Source organism: Bufo bufo, chromosome 8 (genome assembly GCF_905171765.1).
Source record: "Bufo bufo chromosome 8, aBufBuf1.1, whole genome shotgun sequence".
Classification (NCBI taxonomy): domain Eukaryota; kingdom Metazoa; phylum Chordata; class Amphibia; order Anura; family Bufonidae; genus Bufo; species Bufo bufo.
The window spans coordinates 19,775,989-19,791,701 of NC_053396.1; the positions used below are offsets into that span (position 1 = coordinate 19,775,989).

General features: G+C 46.3%; 1 protein-coding gene across 3 annotated transcripts in view; it reads right to left on the minus strand.

The window, feature by feature from the left end:
* SH2D3C (SH2 domain containing 3C) overlaps nucleotides 1–15,713 on the minus strand; it is a 56,413-nt gene that overhangs the window by 23,959 nt on the left and 16,741 nt on the right. For 2 of the 3 annotated variants that reach the window (XM_040404957.1, XM_040404958.1), the window contains one exon: nucleotides 8,193–8,721. In XM_040404957.1, coding sequence (XP_040260891.1) covers nucleotides 8,193–8,721 — 529 coding nt within the window. Of the gene's footprint in view, nucleotides 1–865; nucleotides 1,008–8,192; nucleotides 8,722–15,713 lie in introns of those variants that run through there. The other variant, XM_040404959.1, reaches the window with a different exon arrangement.

Below are 15,713 nucleotides of genomic sequence, written 5' to 3' on the forward strand. Positions count from 1 at the left end.
ATATGGTATGCAGAGAGCCCCTTTAAACTCCCGGGTTCCCAAGTCTTCAGACTTGTATTGTCTGTACCGGGAACAGTACTGTGCTGACACAGTAAATCCCATTACACACAAAGCCCAGAATGAGATCACCGCTCTGTCAGGGGGTTTGCGACCTCCCTATAAATAACTAGAATTTTAATTGGAACCAGATGATCTTGGCGAGATAAGTATGTTCGTGGGAAAGAGGGAATCCCAGAGAACGGAGGTGCGAGCTGTGAGGGTAGCTATCGTGGCATGTAGGAATAACAGAGGGGCATTGTGTCAATGACAAGGGGGTAGGTCCGCTATAGCGTTTCTTTCTGGCAGGTGTGCAAACGATGGGAATCCAACTCCCAGCGGATACCTGGCCTTTGTACTTCGGTGGTTGTCCTTGGGCTGATGGACAATGAGACTGACACTACGGTATATACTATATATGTGGAGCCATCAACTAACTTCAGAGACCAAAATCCGGTTGGGTGTGTTGGCCATTGACCATGAATGACCAGCTATCCATGGTCAGCGCAGGTCAACCAATCATGGCGATTTTTCCACCCATGTCATCCGTATCTAAAGGATTGACACCTTGGTAGAAGAGAACCATACAAATGACATAATAATCCCATAAGATAACCTCACAAAGTCACTTTCCTGTATGAGATCAGTTCTCCGGTGAGATGTTCTTCACGCTACAGTAAAGATGTAGCAGAGCTGAGCCCGTTATATGGGACACTATTTACATCTGGAGGTCAGCTCTGCTACATCTCGTGGTCCGTCTCGATCTCGTAGACGTATATCGGATCTATGGCAGTATGCAACGTTCTCCTCACCATACCAGATTGCTTACCAGTAGCCCATGGGGTAACATCTTCTCCCCACTTCCGTCATGGCTCTGAAATCCAAATTCATCTCAGAGGGATGAGTTGTCAGCTCCTGAGCATCCAACGACTGTTTGCGAACCTGGGAAAGTGAGTCCTGGACCCCTCCAGCCTCCCTCCTCCTTGGCTCGTCCCTCCCTCCGCTGCCCTGTATGGAATGTACAGCTGAACAAGGGGGAAGGCTCCTCTACATTCTGGCAACTGAAGGAATTCCAGGTCATCAGCATGCTCAGGGCATCACCAGGGCCTCCTCCCCAAATGCACATAGACAGGAAAAGAACAGTCCCCAGAGGTGAGATTCAAATTTTGAAAGAAAATGATTCAGGTCGGAGATCTGGCGACGATAGACCCGGACAAACCTCACAGTTTTGGAAAGAAACATCTCTAACTGCCTGGTGCGCAGCTCTGGAGGCAACTTAATGCAGAGTCACGAATCCTACGCTTCTGTCTATTGTAGTGTCGATGGAGGCATGGCAAGATGGATGAGGAAATGGGAAACTAGGTGAAAGTCTGAGTGACTTGGGTTTGGTGACTGTAGGAAATTGCACAAAGGACAATTACCTAATATATAATATTACAGGGTTATCCTATAATAACCCTTGGTGGAAGTATTACACCCCGGGCACTGTAAGCAGAATCCAGGCACCATGAACACCACTGTGTGCATTGCACTGACATAATTTAGGTGTAATCGTGTTCTGCCAGCATTCCTGGGAGTTTGAAATTCACAATTTTTTTCAAATTTTCTTTTATAGGAAAGTATTGGAAGCCGTGTACTGACAGCATGCAATGGCTCAATATGGCTAGATATCGCAAGGACTGCTGACACTCTGGGCTGTTTTTCAAGCAGCAGAATCAGGTTGTGGATCATGTTGTGTAGCAGACCTTGTACCAGGTGTGTACGACTGTATCAGGCTGTATATGAATGTATCACGCTGTGTACCACTGTGTATTAGGCTGTGTATGAATGTATCACGCTATGTCACGCTGTGTATGAATGTATCAGGCTGTGTACCACTGTGTATCATGCTGTGTATGACGGTGTATTAGGCTGTGTATGACTGTATATCTGGCTGTGTATGACGGTGTATCAGGCTGTGTATGAATGTATCACGCTGTGTATGAATGTATCAGGCTGTGTATGAATGTATCAGGCTGTGTATGAATATAACAGGCTGTGTATGAATGTATTGGGCTGTGTATGAATGTATCACGCTGTGTATGAATGTATCAGGCTGTGTATGAATGTATCAGGCTGTATATGAATGTATCAGGCTGTGTATGAATGTATTAGGCTGTGTATGAATGTATCATGCTTTGTTTCAGGTTGTGCATGACTGCGTATCACTCTGTATCAAGCTGTGTATCATTGTATATCAGGCTGTGTATCACTATGTATCAGGCTGTGTATGACTGTGTATCACTATGTATCAGGCTGTGTATGACTGTGTATCACTATGTATCAGGATGTGTATCACTGTGAATCAGGCTGTGAATGACTGTGTATCAGGTTGTATATCTGGCTGTGAATCAGGCTGTGTATAACTGTGTATTAGGCTTTGTATGAATGTGTATCACTGTATATCTGGCTGTGTATGATGGTGTATTAGGCTGTGTATCTGGCTGTATATGAATGTATACGGCTGTGTATGAATGTATCAGGCTGTGTATAAATATAACAGGCTGTGTATGAATGTATCAGGCTATGTATGAATGTATTGGGCTGTGTATGAATGTATCCTGCTTTGTTTCCGGTTGTGCATGACTGTGTATCAGGCTGTGTATGACTGTATTAGTCTGTGTATCACTCTGTATCAAGCTGTGTATCATTGTATATCAGGCTGTGTATGACAGTGTATCACTGTGTATGACTGTGTATCACTATGTATCAGGCTGTGTATGACTGTGTATCAGGCTGTGTATGACTGTATCAGGCTGTGTATGACTGTGTATCACTATGTATCAGGCTGTGTATGACTGTATTAGTCTGTGTATCACTCTGTATCAAGCTGTGTATCATTGTATATCAGGCTGTGTATGACAGTGTATCACTGTGTATGACTGTGTATCACTATGTATCAGGCTGTGTATGACTGTGTATCAGGCTGTGTATGACTGTATCAGGCTGTGTATGACTGTGTATCACTATGTATCAGGCTGTGTATTACTGTGAATCAGGCTGTGTATGACTGTGTATCAGGTTGTATATCTGGCTGTGAATCAGGCTGTGTATGACTGTATCAGGATGTGTATCACTGTGAATCAGGCTGTGAATGACTGTGTATCAGGTTGCATATCTGGCTGTGAATCAGGCTGTGTATAACTGTGTATCAGGCTGTGTATGACTGTGAATCAGGCTGTGTATGACTGTGAATCAGGCTGTGTATGACTGTGAATCAGGCTGCGTATGACGGTGTATTAGGCTGTGTATGAATGTGTATCACTGTATATCTGGCTGTGTATGACGGTGTATTAGGCTGTGTATCTGGCTGTATATGAATGTATTGGGCTGTGTATGAATGTATCATGCTTTGTTTCAGGTTGTGCATGACTGTGTATCAGGCTGTGTATGACTGTATTAGGCAGTGTATCACTCCGTATCTGGCTGTGTATGACTGTGTATCTGGCTGTGTATCACTCTGTATCAAGCTGTGTATCATTGTATATCAGGCTGTGTATGACAGTAAATCACTGTGTATGACTGTGTATCAGGCTGCGTATGACGGTGTATTAGGCTGTGTATCTGGCTGTATATGAATGTATCAGGCTGTGTATGAATGTAACAGGCTGTGAATGAATGTATCATGCTTTGTTTCAGGTTGTGCATGACTGTGTATCAGGCTGTGTATGACTGTATTAGGCTGTGTATGACTGTATTAGGCTGTGTATCACTGCGTATCTGGCTGTGTATGACTGTGAATCAGGCTGTGTATGACTGTGAATCAGGCTGTGTATCACTGTGAATCAGGCTGTGAATGATCGTGTATCAGGTTGTGTATGACTGTGTATATGACTGTGTATCAGGTTGTGTCTCGCTGTGTATCTGACTGTGAATCAGACTGTGTATGACTGTGAATCAGGCTGTGTATGACTGTGAATCAGGCTGTGTATCACTGTGAATCAGGCTGTGTATCACTGTGAATCAGGCTGTGTATCACTGTGAATCAGGCTGTGTATTACTGTGAATCAGGCTGTGTATCAGGATGTGTATTACTATGTATCAGGCTGTGTATGACTGTATCAGGCTGTGTATCGCTGTGAATCAGGCTGTGTATGACAGTGTATTAGGTTGTGTATCACTGTGTATCAGGCTGTGTATGACTGTGTATCAGGCTGTGTATCAGGATGTGTATTACTATGTATCAGGCTGTGTATGACTGTGTATCACTGTGAATCAGGCTGTGTATGACTGTGTATCAGGCTGTGTATCACTATGTATCAGGCTGTGTATGACTGTGTATCACTATGTATCAGGCTGTGTATGACTGTGTATCACTATGTATCAGGATGTGTATCACTGTGAATCAGGCTGTGAATGACTGTGTATCAGGTTGTATATCTGGCTGTGAATCAGGCTGTGTATAACTGTGTATTAGGCTTTGTATGAATGTGTATCACTGTATATCTGGCTGTGTATGACGGTGTATTAGGCTGTGTATCTGGCTGTATATGAATGTATCAGGCTGTGTATGAATGTAACAGGCTGTGTATGAATGTATCATGCTTTGTTTCAGGTTGTGCATGACTGTGTATCAGGCTGTGTATGACTGTATTAGGCTGTGTATCACTGCGTATCTGGCTGTGTATGACTGTGAATCAGGCTGTGAATGACTGTATCAGGTTGTGTATGACTGTGTATATGACTGTGTATCAGGTTGTGTATCGCTGTGTATCTGACTGTGAATCAGACTGTGTATGACTGTGAATCAGGCTGTGTATGACTGTGAATCAGGCTATGTATGACTGTGAATCAGGCTGTGTATGACTGTGTATCAGGCTGTGTATCAGGATGTGTATTACTATGTATCAGGCTGTGTATGACTGTGTATCACTGTGAATCAGGCTGTGTATCACTGTGAATCAGGCTGTGTATGACTGTGTATCGCTGTGTATGACTGTGTATCAGGCACTATATTTGATAGAATCTCTAGATACCTCCTTTAAAGGGATTGTCCAGGATTTGAACTTGCTTTTTTTCCTGAAACAGCTCCACTTTTGTGCACAGGTCCAGTCTGGTATTGCAGCCTTTAATAGAATGCTGCTGAGCTGCAGACACAGCCCACAAAGAAGACGGGCAGTATTTCTGGAGAAGGACACACCCGCTAATCTAACCTGCAGTCTGGTTCTGAGCTCTGGGTTACACAGGACACATTTCCTTTGTGTCGGTCCACACTGCGCTATGGCATGTCCACCCTAGTGTAATCATAGCAGACGCCTGGGTCAATAATCCTGATCCGCCACCTGAGATGTGCGACTGATGGGATGGCAGTGGCATCAGGATAAACTACCACTGCACAAAAATACTGCCCCCTGTTGAATCATGTCATATCTATCTAGTATTTCTTTATACAGAGGACGGGGTAGATCTTCATGCCACATTGTGTAGATGGCAATGCGGATATGCCCCTGCTCCTGTGTTCTGCCGCTGGGGCCCAATCACTGTCAGCAGCAGCCAGCCGATAGCTATTCCCAACTCCCCCATACACATGAATGCCTGACACGGCCAAGCATGCATGTGCTTTTATAGGAAGGGGGATAAGCTGCTACCAGACTCCTTTGGCCAGCAGCTTGTCTTCTAAAAAAAGGAAGGATTGGGCATGTTGAAATCCAACATGCCTGGTCTTTCTATCCCCCCCGAAAACTGACGTGGGGAGTCGGGGGACCACCATACACACAAGATAATTGTTGGCTTTGCCACGTTTGCATAAAAATGACAGTACTTACCCGTATATCGCCGCAGTGATTCTGCCACATTTGTACAGTAAGTGCCCTCCCTTCCATCCGTGGCATTTGGATGAACAGGCCAAAACCAAGATGGCGGATAAGAGAGTAGAAATCGTAAACCTCCGTTATAATGTTTTTGAATGTGAAGGTCTCACACCTACGGCTTGTGACTTTCCAGCCCACATTACTCAGATGCTGAGGCAGCAGGTTACGGTGTCACATCTCCCCTAATGTCATGGAGACCACTGTGCAATGTGTAGGTCAAGGCCACTTAGGCCCCTTTATAAAGCACTGGACATGAGAACCATATTACACCAGAATCCACAGGAGACAGTTCCCACACCATAGAAACATGCAGGACGAGGAGCATTCTTTGCATCCTGGAGCTCGTCCAGTGCCGACATGGAATTTCACAGATATTTAAAGAGGACCCTTTTGCCTCTGCTAACATGTCCGATTTAGTAACAGCTTGTACTCCGCATGAAATAACAATTCTGGAGCATCTATTTAGTCATTCCTCTATTATTCCTGCTAGAAATTAGTAATGAATTGCTAGCAGTTTGCAGTGGAGGTCCAGATGGGTGTTACCAGTTGAGGGTGTGTCCCTGCACAGTGTGACACCATCCAATCAGTTCTACCAGTGTCAGACTCTGCAGGGCCGCCACTCAGCTTTCCCAGAAGCAGATATAGTTAAAATGACCCCTCCCCTCGCATGTCCCTTACACAAGTGTTGATGCGGGGTGGTGCACACTTTTTCCTAGTTCTGGTTCCTGCGTGGCGTGCTCTCAGGATGTGGTAATATGGAGGGGGGGGGGGGGGCAGATTCGGCTTTTATCACCGTGTCGTCGAAAACAACTGTCAGCTCTGTGGTTATGTCTTCCTAGGGTGCACCCCACCCAGAACCGGGTGAGAAGCTGCTATAAATCATCCATCCGTTTCAGCAGGACTGGCCAACTGTTTAATGTCTATGAGGGGCCACCCAACTGTCTCCTGATGGTAGATTCAGCGGGAGATAATGATCGGGCATGTTGGATTTCAACTGCCCAATCTTTTTGTTCTCAAGGACATAAGCCACTGCAAGAGTAGTCTGGCATCAGCGTCATCCCGTCTCCATACTAAGTAGACATGCATGCTTGGCCTAGTTGAGCACGCATGTGTATGGAGGAATCGGGAGAGATAGCTGTCAGTCATGTGTATGTGCAAGCAGACCAGGGGCCAGTTGTTGTGAAACTACAACTCCCAGCATGCTCCGTTCTCTTCTACAGGTTTTCTGAGAACAGCTATTGTATGTGTATGTCCAGGCTTAGATAATCTCAGTCTGCAGAGCAGGGGTCAGCAACCTTCGGCACTCTTTCTGTTGGGAAACTACTACTCCCAGCATGCTCCATTCTCTTCTACAAGATTTCTGAGAAGAGCTATTGTATGTCCAGGCTTAGATAATCCCCGCTAGATAGATTCTGCAAAGCAGGGGTCAGCAACCTTCGGCACTCCTCCTGTTAAGAATTAACAACTCCCAGCATGCTCCATTCTCTTCTATAGGATTTCTGAGAACAGTTGAGCAAGTGTGCACGCTGGGAGTTGTAGTTTCACAATAGCCGGAGTTCTGTAGATGAATGAAATGACCCCAAAGGATTGAGTTTGTTGTCCTAGCCCTATATATACACCTCGCACCCAACAATGGGCACCTTTACATGGGTTAATGAAACACGAGTGTTTGAAAGTGTAATTGTCTGCACTCTCATCGCCCCCATGTGGTTGGGCCTTTAAAGGGGCACTCCAGGAGTTCACTATTAATGGCCTATCCTGAGGACCGGTGGGGGTTCTGACACCCCGCTACATCCGCTGTACCTGAGTGGCTCCGGTAAAAAGAGGAAGAATTCCAGTGATCTTCTGGAACAGGAATGCTGAACCTGTGGCCCTCCTGCTGTTGCGAAACTAGAAACTCCCACCAGGCAATGCTGTAGGCTGCCCAAGCATGCTGGGAGTTGTAGTTTTGCAACAGTAGGTTGGGAATCCCTGTTCTAGAACAAATCTATCTTTATTAAAATATATAAAATCCAGTATATAAAATCCGAGGTACCGCACAGAAGCGTTTCGGCCTGATTACCAATGCCACGACTGTGTAGTGGATGGAGCTGGTTACTGCAGGGCTGCTCTCATTCACTTCAATGGGAACAGCACTGCGACAACCAGCAGATGGAGCTGTGGAGGTCCAGCACCAGAGCTGCTTGCAGATCAGCTGAGCGGCAGGGGCGCGGGGTGTCGGACCCCCACAGATCATACCCTGAGGATAGGCCATCAATAGTAATAGAATATAGGATACTATTCCACCATGGAGACCTCTGCTCTTACCTCTCGTCGCTGCTCTCTTTGCTCTGTACCACTTCATTCTCCTCAGCTATATCTTGATGGAGGACATCTGGTGTCACCTCTAGGCTGTCAGGACCGGGGTCACTTGGACGTCCCGTGGAGTCATCCTTTATGATATCTTCTTTCTGGTCTCCCACGCCATCTTGTAACGCAGTCTCCTCCGTCTTTCTTTGCGTCTTTAGGGAGGGAACCACTATCAGTTCATTGGCGCCTTCATCCAGCAGGTCACTGGCGGAGTACGATGCCATGGTGGACGCTCGGCCCTTACTTTTCTCTTTTTTGGATTTTGAGAGTTTTTTGCTGATTCTAGGCATGGTCCCCATGTGGCTGTACATGTCACTGGACCTGGCGTAAGTAGGGCTCCTGGGTAAGGTGGTGAGGTCATCTTGCGTCTTCTCAAAGACGTGGTCCGAGCTGCCATTGTTGCTTGCCTCTGGATTTTGAGAATCTCTTCTGCGGAAAGCCCTGGGGAGGCTGCTCAGGCTACCGAACACATTGAATTTAAATAATTCTGCAAGAAATGAGAAAACAATTATCGGGATTATTGCAAACGTAATATAGAACGAAGTTCGGCGACGCAAGAGAACTGGGACAATAAAGGAGAAGTGTCACTTCCCTTTATGTGCGACCAGCCAAAATGTTCCTAAAAATATACAAAACTTTCTCAATCTTTATCTAGAAATAGATAATTTCAACAGTATCCAGCACGATGCAGCAGCACTCTACACACAATATATGGACTAATGCTATACTCACCAAAATCATTTGTGACCACCCACCACGGCAAGGTGACCTCTTTAGGATGGGAACCTACTCTAAATGCTACCTCTTTTGGTGCCAATCGGCGCCCAATGAATTCAGGGAGGGCAGGCTCATTCATTTCTATAAGAAACTCGAGGGGTGGGGTATAAAATCCAAGCATGGGGCACAACCTGCGGCCAGGGCACCACATGAAGTCTACACCACCATTCTGGTCAGAAATATGCTTGTCTATCATCCATGTGAGACTGGTACATGGCAGGTATGGGTAACTACTGATGCACTGTGTGACCATCTCTGGCACCGCTATATCATAGCAGAATGGAGGGGTCTCCTGACCTGTGTGGCACTCCACAAAGGAGTAGATGAGGTCAAGAGGTGGCCGAGCATGCATGTGGCTATCTTCATTATAGTTTTGTGGGAATGGTTAAACCCTTGGCCGTTTCAGCACCTAACATTGCACACAGCTTCTCCTACCTGAAAATGAAAATGCCCCTTTTTGTTAAACCATGAGGATAGCCTTATAAGTTTACTGTGGCCCTTGGTATCGGTTAATCTGACCATGCGGGTCTTGGACCAGAAAAGATTGTGGAGATCTTACAAAGAGGGTCTCTGGAGGACCCGTCCTGCCCTGCATTACACAGACAGTCCATTGATTTGAATGAGAACTGTGTAATGCCTCATTTCCTCTGCGGAGGCGCTGCAGGGAAACTGAACACTACATGGCAGGTTTAATCACAGATTACATCTGCTTGCTAGAGGTCCGATTAGGGGGACACTCTATGATCTGCTTATGGTTAAGAACTCTTCTAACAAGTAGATACTGTCCAAAGGGGAGAAGAACCCTTTTAACCGGCCTTACACATTAGAACTATATTGGTTGAACCTGCTGATTTTGGTAGGTTTACCCGACCATCTAATGTGTGTGGGGCTTCTTTTTTTTTTTTCTTGGGGAGGTGCCTGGCAGCAGCTGTCTCCCCATTCAGTAAACATGCACGCTCGGTCAATCCGAGCATGCATATACATAGGAGGATCAGGAGAGACAGCTGTCATGTGCATGGCCAGCTTTAGACACATTCATGTCATAGAGATAACATAACAACACATGCATGCTTGGTCGATCCGAGCATGCATATACATAGGAGGATCGGGACAGACAGTCGTCATGTGTACGGGCAGCTTCAGACACATTCATGTCATAGAGATATCGTCACATAAATAGTACATTTGAACTATGGTCCTTATACGTCATGGCGTCCCTTAGGTCACATGACTATTTGCTGACCTCTCGGACAATCTGACCCATACAGAGACGTGACCTTGCTGCTTCGGTATACGGCTATCCTTATGATTGATTAGTGGGGGAATTGACTGATTGACTGATCGGTAGAGAGCGCTTTAAGAGCCACTTAGCTGAGACTGCTTCCTGTGCACTCAGTCCGGGGTCTGGAGCCTGTCGGCGCGCCGTGCCGTCAGAGGATGTTCGCTCCATACATCCGGACGTAGCTGCACTGTATAAAATTATAGGATTTTTATGAGAAGGCGAGCAATGCTGCTAACACTGAAACACTAAAAAAGAGGGATCATCTCCACACTACAGGCAGAGCCTATCAGTGGGGTACAGCAGGAAGATATTGCACGTGTTCGTGGGCAGGACACGGAGAAGCCACGGCAGCAATCATAAGGCATAACGAGTAGGGCAAACCATAGAAAGGGTGGTAGAAGCCAATTTTACTCATTTTAGGGTAAAAATAATGTGGCAAATAATTGCAATTTTTTGCTAATCACAATTTAGATGTTTTCTTTTGCAATGGCCCACGGCCGCCCTCCGCCTGCTGCCCTCTGTGTATGGCCACGGGTGAGTTAGGTGAGCCTTGAGAAGGCTGAATTTATGGTGATGGGCCCAAGGAGCACAGAAACCTCCAAATCATCACATTACAGCCCGATTCTCTGCATATCTACAGTCACAGAGCGTGAAGCCAAATCAATACCACTGTAACCTGTACGACCTCCTCAACCTTAACCTGACCTTAGAAGGTCCCATTAAAATGTTGCTGCCTGGAGGTACTGAATGCAGGGTCTAGGTGGTGCAGATAGATGAGATATGGCCGTCCGGTGGTTGTCCTCTAGCTAATGATTTTCTTATCAGTGTATTAATGCGCAGACTGATTGAGACCAGGGGCAAAGCTATAGGGGTCACCCAGCCCTGGTACCTAAAGGGGGCAAATGACCCCTCTACCCCATAAAGCTGGCCAGCTAAATGATGTTTGACCGACAGCTATGTGTCTCGACTCCCCCATACACATACATGTTCGGTTTGGCCACATGTGGAGAGAGCTGTTGTCAGACACCTCCGACGACGGCTTATCTCCTGGGAGAACAGGATGTGGGGTAAAAATTAATTTCTCCCTCAACATCGTCTGTCCGCCACCACTAGAGGGAGTACAATGCAAAGAGATTATTTCAGCTTCCAGTAAATGGTGACTGCATACATTCTCATGCACTGAGCTCCCCCTAGTGGTGGCTGCAGGCAGACAGCTTTGGTAATAGAAGGGAAACAGATTTATCAAGGTATTTTTGTAAGTTGTTTGGTGTCAGGATGAGCGCCAAATTTATGAAGCATCTATTCCACTTTTTTCGACATAGACGTCAGATGGGTGAGGGGGAGGGCGACTTTTTTTATTACAATTTTTTTTTATTAAAATTTCTTATTACTTAAAAAATAAACAACAACACATAAATTTGTCAGAAATCTGGAGCGTTGACCAGGAGTTCTTGTCACATGCGTACTAGAAAATTGAGTGGGGCAAAAGGGGGTCATACTAAATGGGGCCCTATGAGATCTGTGTACACCCCTTTATACAGAATTACATTAGAGCCCAAAAGCTTCAATTTAGGGTCCATTCACACGTCCACAACTGTTTTGCGGTCCGCAAATTGCAAACCCGCAAAACACGGACACCGGCCATGTGCGTTCTGCATTTTGTGGACCCCACATGGCCGGCACTATGATAGAAATATCTTTTCTTGTCCACGGCTGCGGACAAGAATAGGACATGTTCTATTTTTTTTGCGGGGCCACGGAACGGTGTGCTGTCTGCATCCTTTGCGGCCCCGTTGAAAATGAATGGGTCCGCACCCGTTCCGCAAAATTGCGGAATGGATGCAGACCCATTTTTCGGACGTGTGAATGGACCCTTACACCTCTGATGCAGACCCAAAAACAGTGCGCCCCTCCCTAACACTGAGACAACTCAACCAGTTAGAAGTGACAAAAGGTCTCTTGTTTTCTTCTCCGGGTCATTGCAACCCCCTTTCATAAAGCAGGAGCTGATTGCTGGGGCCCTGGGGGCCTGGGGGGAAACTCCTAGTGTGTCAACATCTCCTCAGCAGTGACACTACAGAGGAAATGTGGAATTACAGCAGAAGCCAATGAAGTCAATTGGTCGCAGTGAGTCCTACAGAGTAGGAGGTGCTCTTTGCTTGAACAGAAAACCCATGGAAAGGACATTTCCTTCTAAAAAAAATAAAAATAAAATCCCACCCATGATATACATTAGGTCCCTACTGTATATTACAGGTGACATACTGGTTGACATACACACCTGTCTAGCTATACAGTCATACACGGGGCTGGCATCAGCACCTGGCAATCCTGGGCAAGTGTCAAAGCCTACTCTGCTTTGAGGGGCTCATGCCCCATGCTTGTCAGCCTGAGAGTCAGATAGACAGGGGGGCACTATGACTTTGTTGGCCAAGAAACAAATGGTTGCGCCATATCTGTCCATGGGTTGTGTCTGGTATTGTAGCTTTCAATAGAATGTGGCTAAGTTGCAATACCACACACAACCTTTGGACAGTTGTGGTGCTGTTTCTAGAAGAAACATAGACCTGGAGCCAGTCCTGTTGCTATAGGAGTGAGGGATCTCTGTGAAAACTCTTATAGCAATCATTTTAATGGTCACGCAGCTTTTCCAGGATCATATCCAACTAAGAAATGGCGCAAAATAATTAAAATTCCCTTTTTTTTTTACTTAGAGGGAAATGCTCTAGGAGTACTGATGACCTTTTTTCAATATTATCCCCTGGTATGTCTGCACTGAACCTAACTGCTGCACCCAACTTTTCCAGAGTCTGATATTGTCCACACCACTCATCTTTCCTTCTCATCCCCTCAGTAGTTGTTTACATTGGCTATTTCACCCCTGTATCTGGTCCTCCCTTGATTAGGCCATATGTAGCCCTCTCCCCTCTTGGTCACACCTGATTGAACACTGAGTGGGATAAATCTAAGTCCTTAGGCCTTTCAGACCTTGGTCTTTTCATGCAACATCTTTCAAGTGCAACTCTTTAAGTGCACATACCGAATTATACCAGATGGGGACCAAAGGTAATTACAGAAATAGTTAATGCAAACAATGTTTCAATCTTTCATCTTACTCTTCCCACTTTTCTCGAACCTCCTGCAATACCCCCACATCCATTCACCCAGCAAGGAACTATTCATCTCTCCCTCCATCTTACCTTCTCATCTGACCGCTTGCACAAACCTGTTTGGTAATGTAAAACACTTCCTTCCCAAACACACACAGATACCTCCTGCCCTCTCTTATTCTCACCTATTATCATTTTCTCTGCTTCTCCTTACTGCTGGTGATATCTTTCCAAATCCAGGCCCCCCTCAGGAAATCCCCACTATCACCTCTACCTCCTACTACAAATTTCCTTCTATACATTTCTGAAACCCCTTAAACCTAATAACCATTCCTCTGACCCCTGCTCCTTTGGTTCCTCTTGCAGGAGCATTATTGAATGCACACTCTGTCTGTAACAAACTCTCCTACATTCATGACCTCTTCATCTCTCGAAAACTTTCCTTTCTGGGTCTCACAGAAACATGGCTGACACCCTCTGACACCTTCTCCTCTGCTGCACTCTCTTATAGCGGATTTCATTTCACTCACACCCGCCGCCCCAGCAGCAAACATGGTGGAAGAGTTGGTCTTCTCCTATGAGACATCTGCTCCTACAGCCCAACTCCACTGCCACCCTCCATTACACTCACTTCATTTGAAGTACACTCTGTTCGCATCTACTCTCCCTCCAACCTTCAAGCAGCTGTCATTTACCACCCCCCAGGCCCAGTCACCATCTTTTTTGACCACTTTAACACCTGGCTCCTACACTTTCTTTCTGCCGACATCCCCACTATCATCATGGGTGACTTCAACATCCCTATTGACACTTGCCAATCATCCGCCTCTAAACTCTTATCTCTCTCTTCCTCCTTCGACCTCTCGCAGTGGTCTTCAGCTCCCCCCCACAGAGATGGTCACACTCTGGATCTGATCTTCACCCGCCTTTGCTCCCTATCTAACCTTTCTAATTCGCCTCTCCCCCTATCCAACCACAACCTACTCACCTTTTCTTCACTGGTCTCTTCTGCTGCTCCCCCGGTCCACACACTAGCACAACCCCACAGGAACTTCAAACATCTCGACTTTCGCTTGCTTTCTGACTCTCTTCTGTCGCTTTCTACCATTTGTTCCCTCCAAGACCCAGATGCTGCCACCACCCTAAATAACACCACAATAAGTACAGCTCTGGACACTGTTGCCCCCCTCACACACAACAAAACCCGAAAAACAACAGACAACCCTGGCACACCAACCTGACCAAAAAACTCAGACAAGCTTCCAGGGTTGCTGAGCGGCGATGGGAGAAATCCCATTCTAAGGATCACTTCACCACATACAAGCAATACTTCTTCCGTATGCCTCAAAGCTACTTGAGCAACATGTCCATTCTGAACTGTCCTCTCATCTCTCCTCCTGCTCCCTCTTTGACCGGCTACAATCTTGCCTCCAACCCCACCAATCAACTGAGACTGCCCTCACCAAAGTCACTAATGACCTACTAACAGCCAAAACCAAAAAACATTACTCTGTCCTCCTTCTCCTTGACCTGTACTCTGCCATTGACACTGTCGACCTCTCCTTTCTGTTACAAACTCTCTCATCTCTTGGCATCACTGACCTGGCCCTCTCCTGGATCACATCATACCTCACAGACCGGACTTTTAGCGTCTCCCACTCTCACACCACCTCCTCGTATCATTCCCTCTCTGTTGGTGTCCCGCAAGGCTCTGTCCTAGGACCCCTGCTCTTCTCTATCTACACTTACACCATATCCTCCTTCTTCTCCTCTCACTTTCTAAAACTTAACATGGATAAAACAGAATTCATCATGCTAGAACCCTCCGCCATTCGCCCCAGGCATACCTTTGAACACCTTCAACTTCGACCTCACCATCCCAGCCTATATGGTCTCCCTCTTGAAATATATGCTCCAAGCCGCCAAAAGGGTCATTCCCCGCCACTGGAAGTCCCCCCCCCCCCCCCCCCTACTGATATGGAGTGGTTTGAGGAAATTGCTCTCCACCAAAGGATGGAGGACCTCATCTGCGTTTCCCCATTGGCCGCCGCCTGTTTTGTGAAGACGTGGAGCCCATGGGAGACGTTTCACACCTCCAGTGAGTTCCGGGCTGCACACCTGTAATCAGCGCTCGTGTCTGTTCCCCACCCTCTTCCTTCCCCCTTTTTTCCCCTCGTGTGTCCCCCCTGCTGTCTTCATTGTATGCTCTTCCTCCCAATGCCTGTTTTTTACTGAATATGTTCTGATATTTTCTGATATTTGACTGTTCTCGACTTATTGCCACATGCTGTATGTTCAGATACGCTTTTT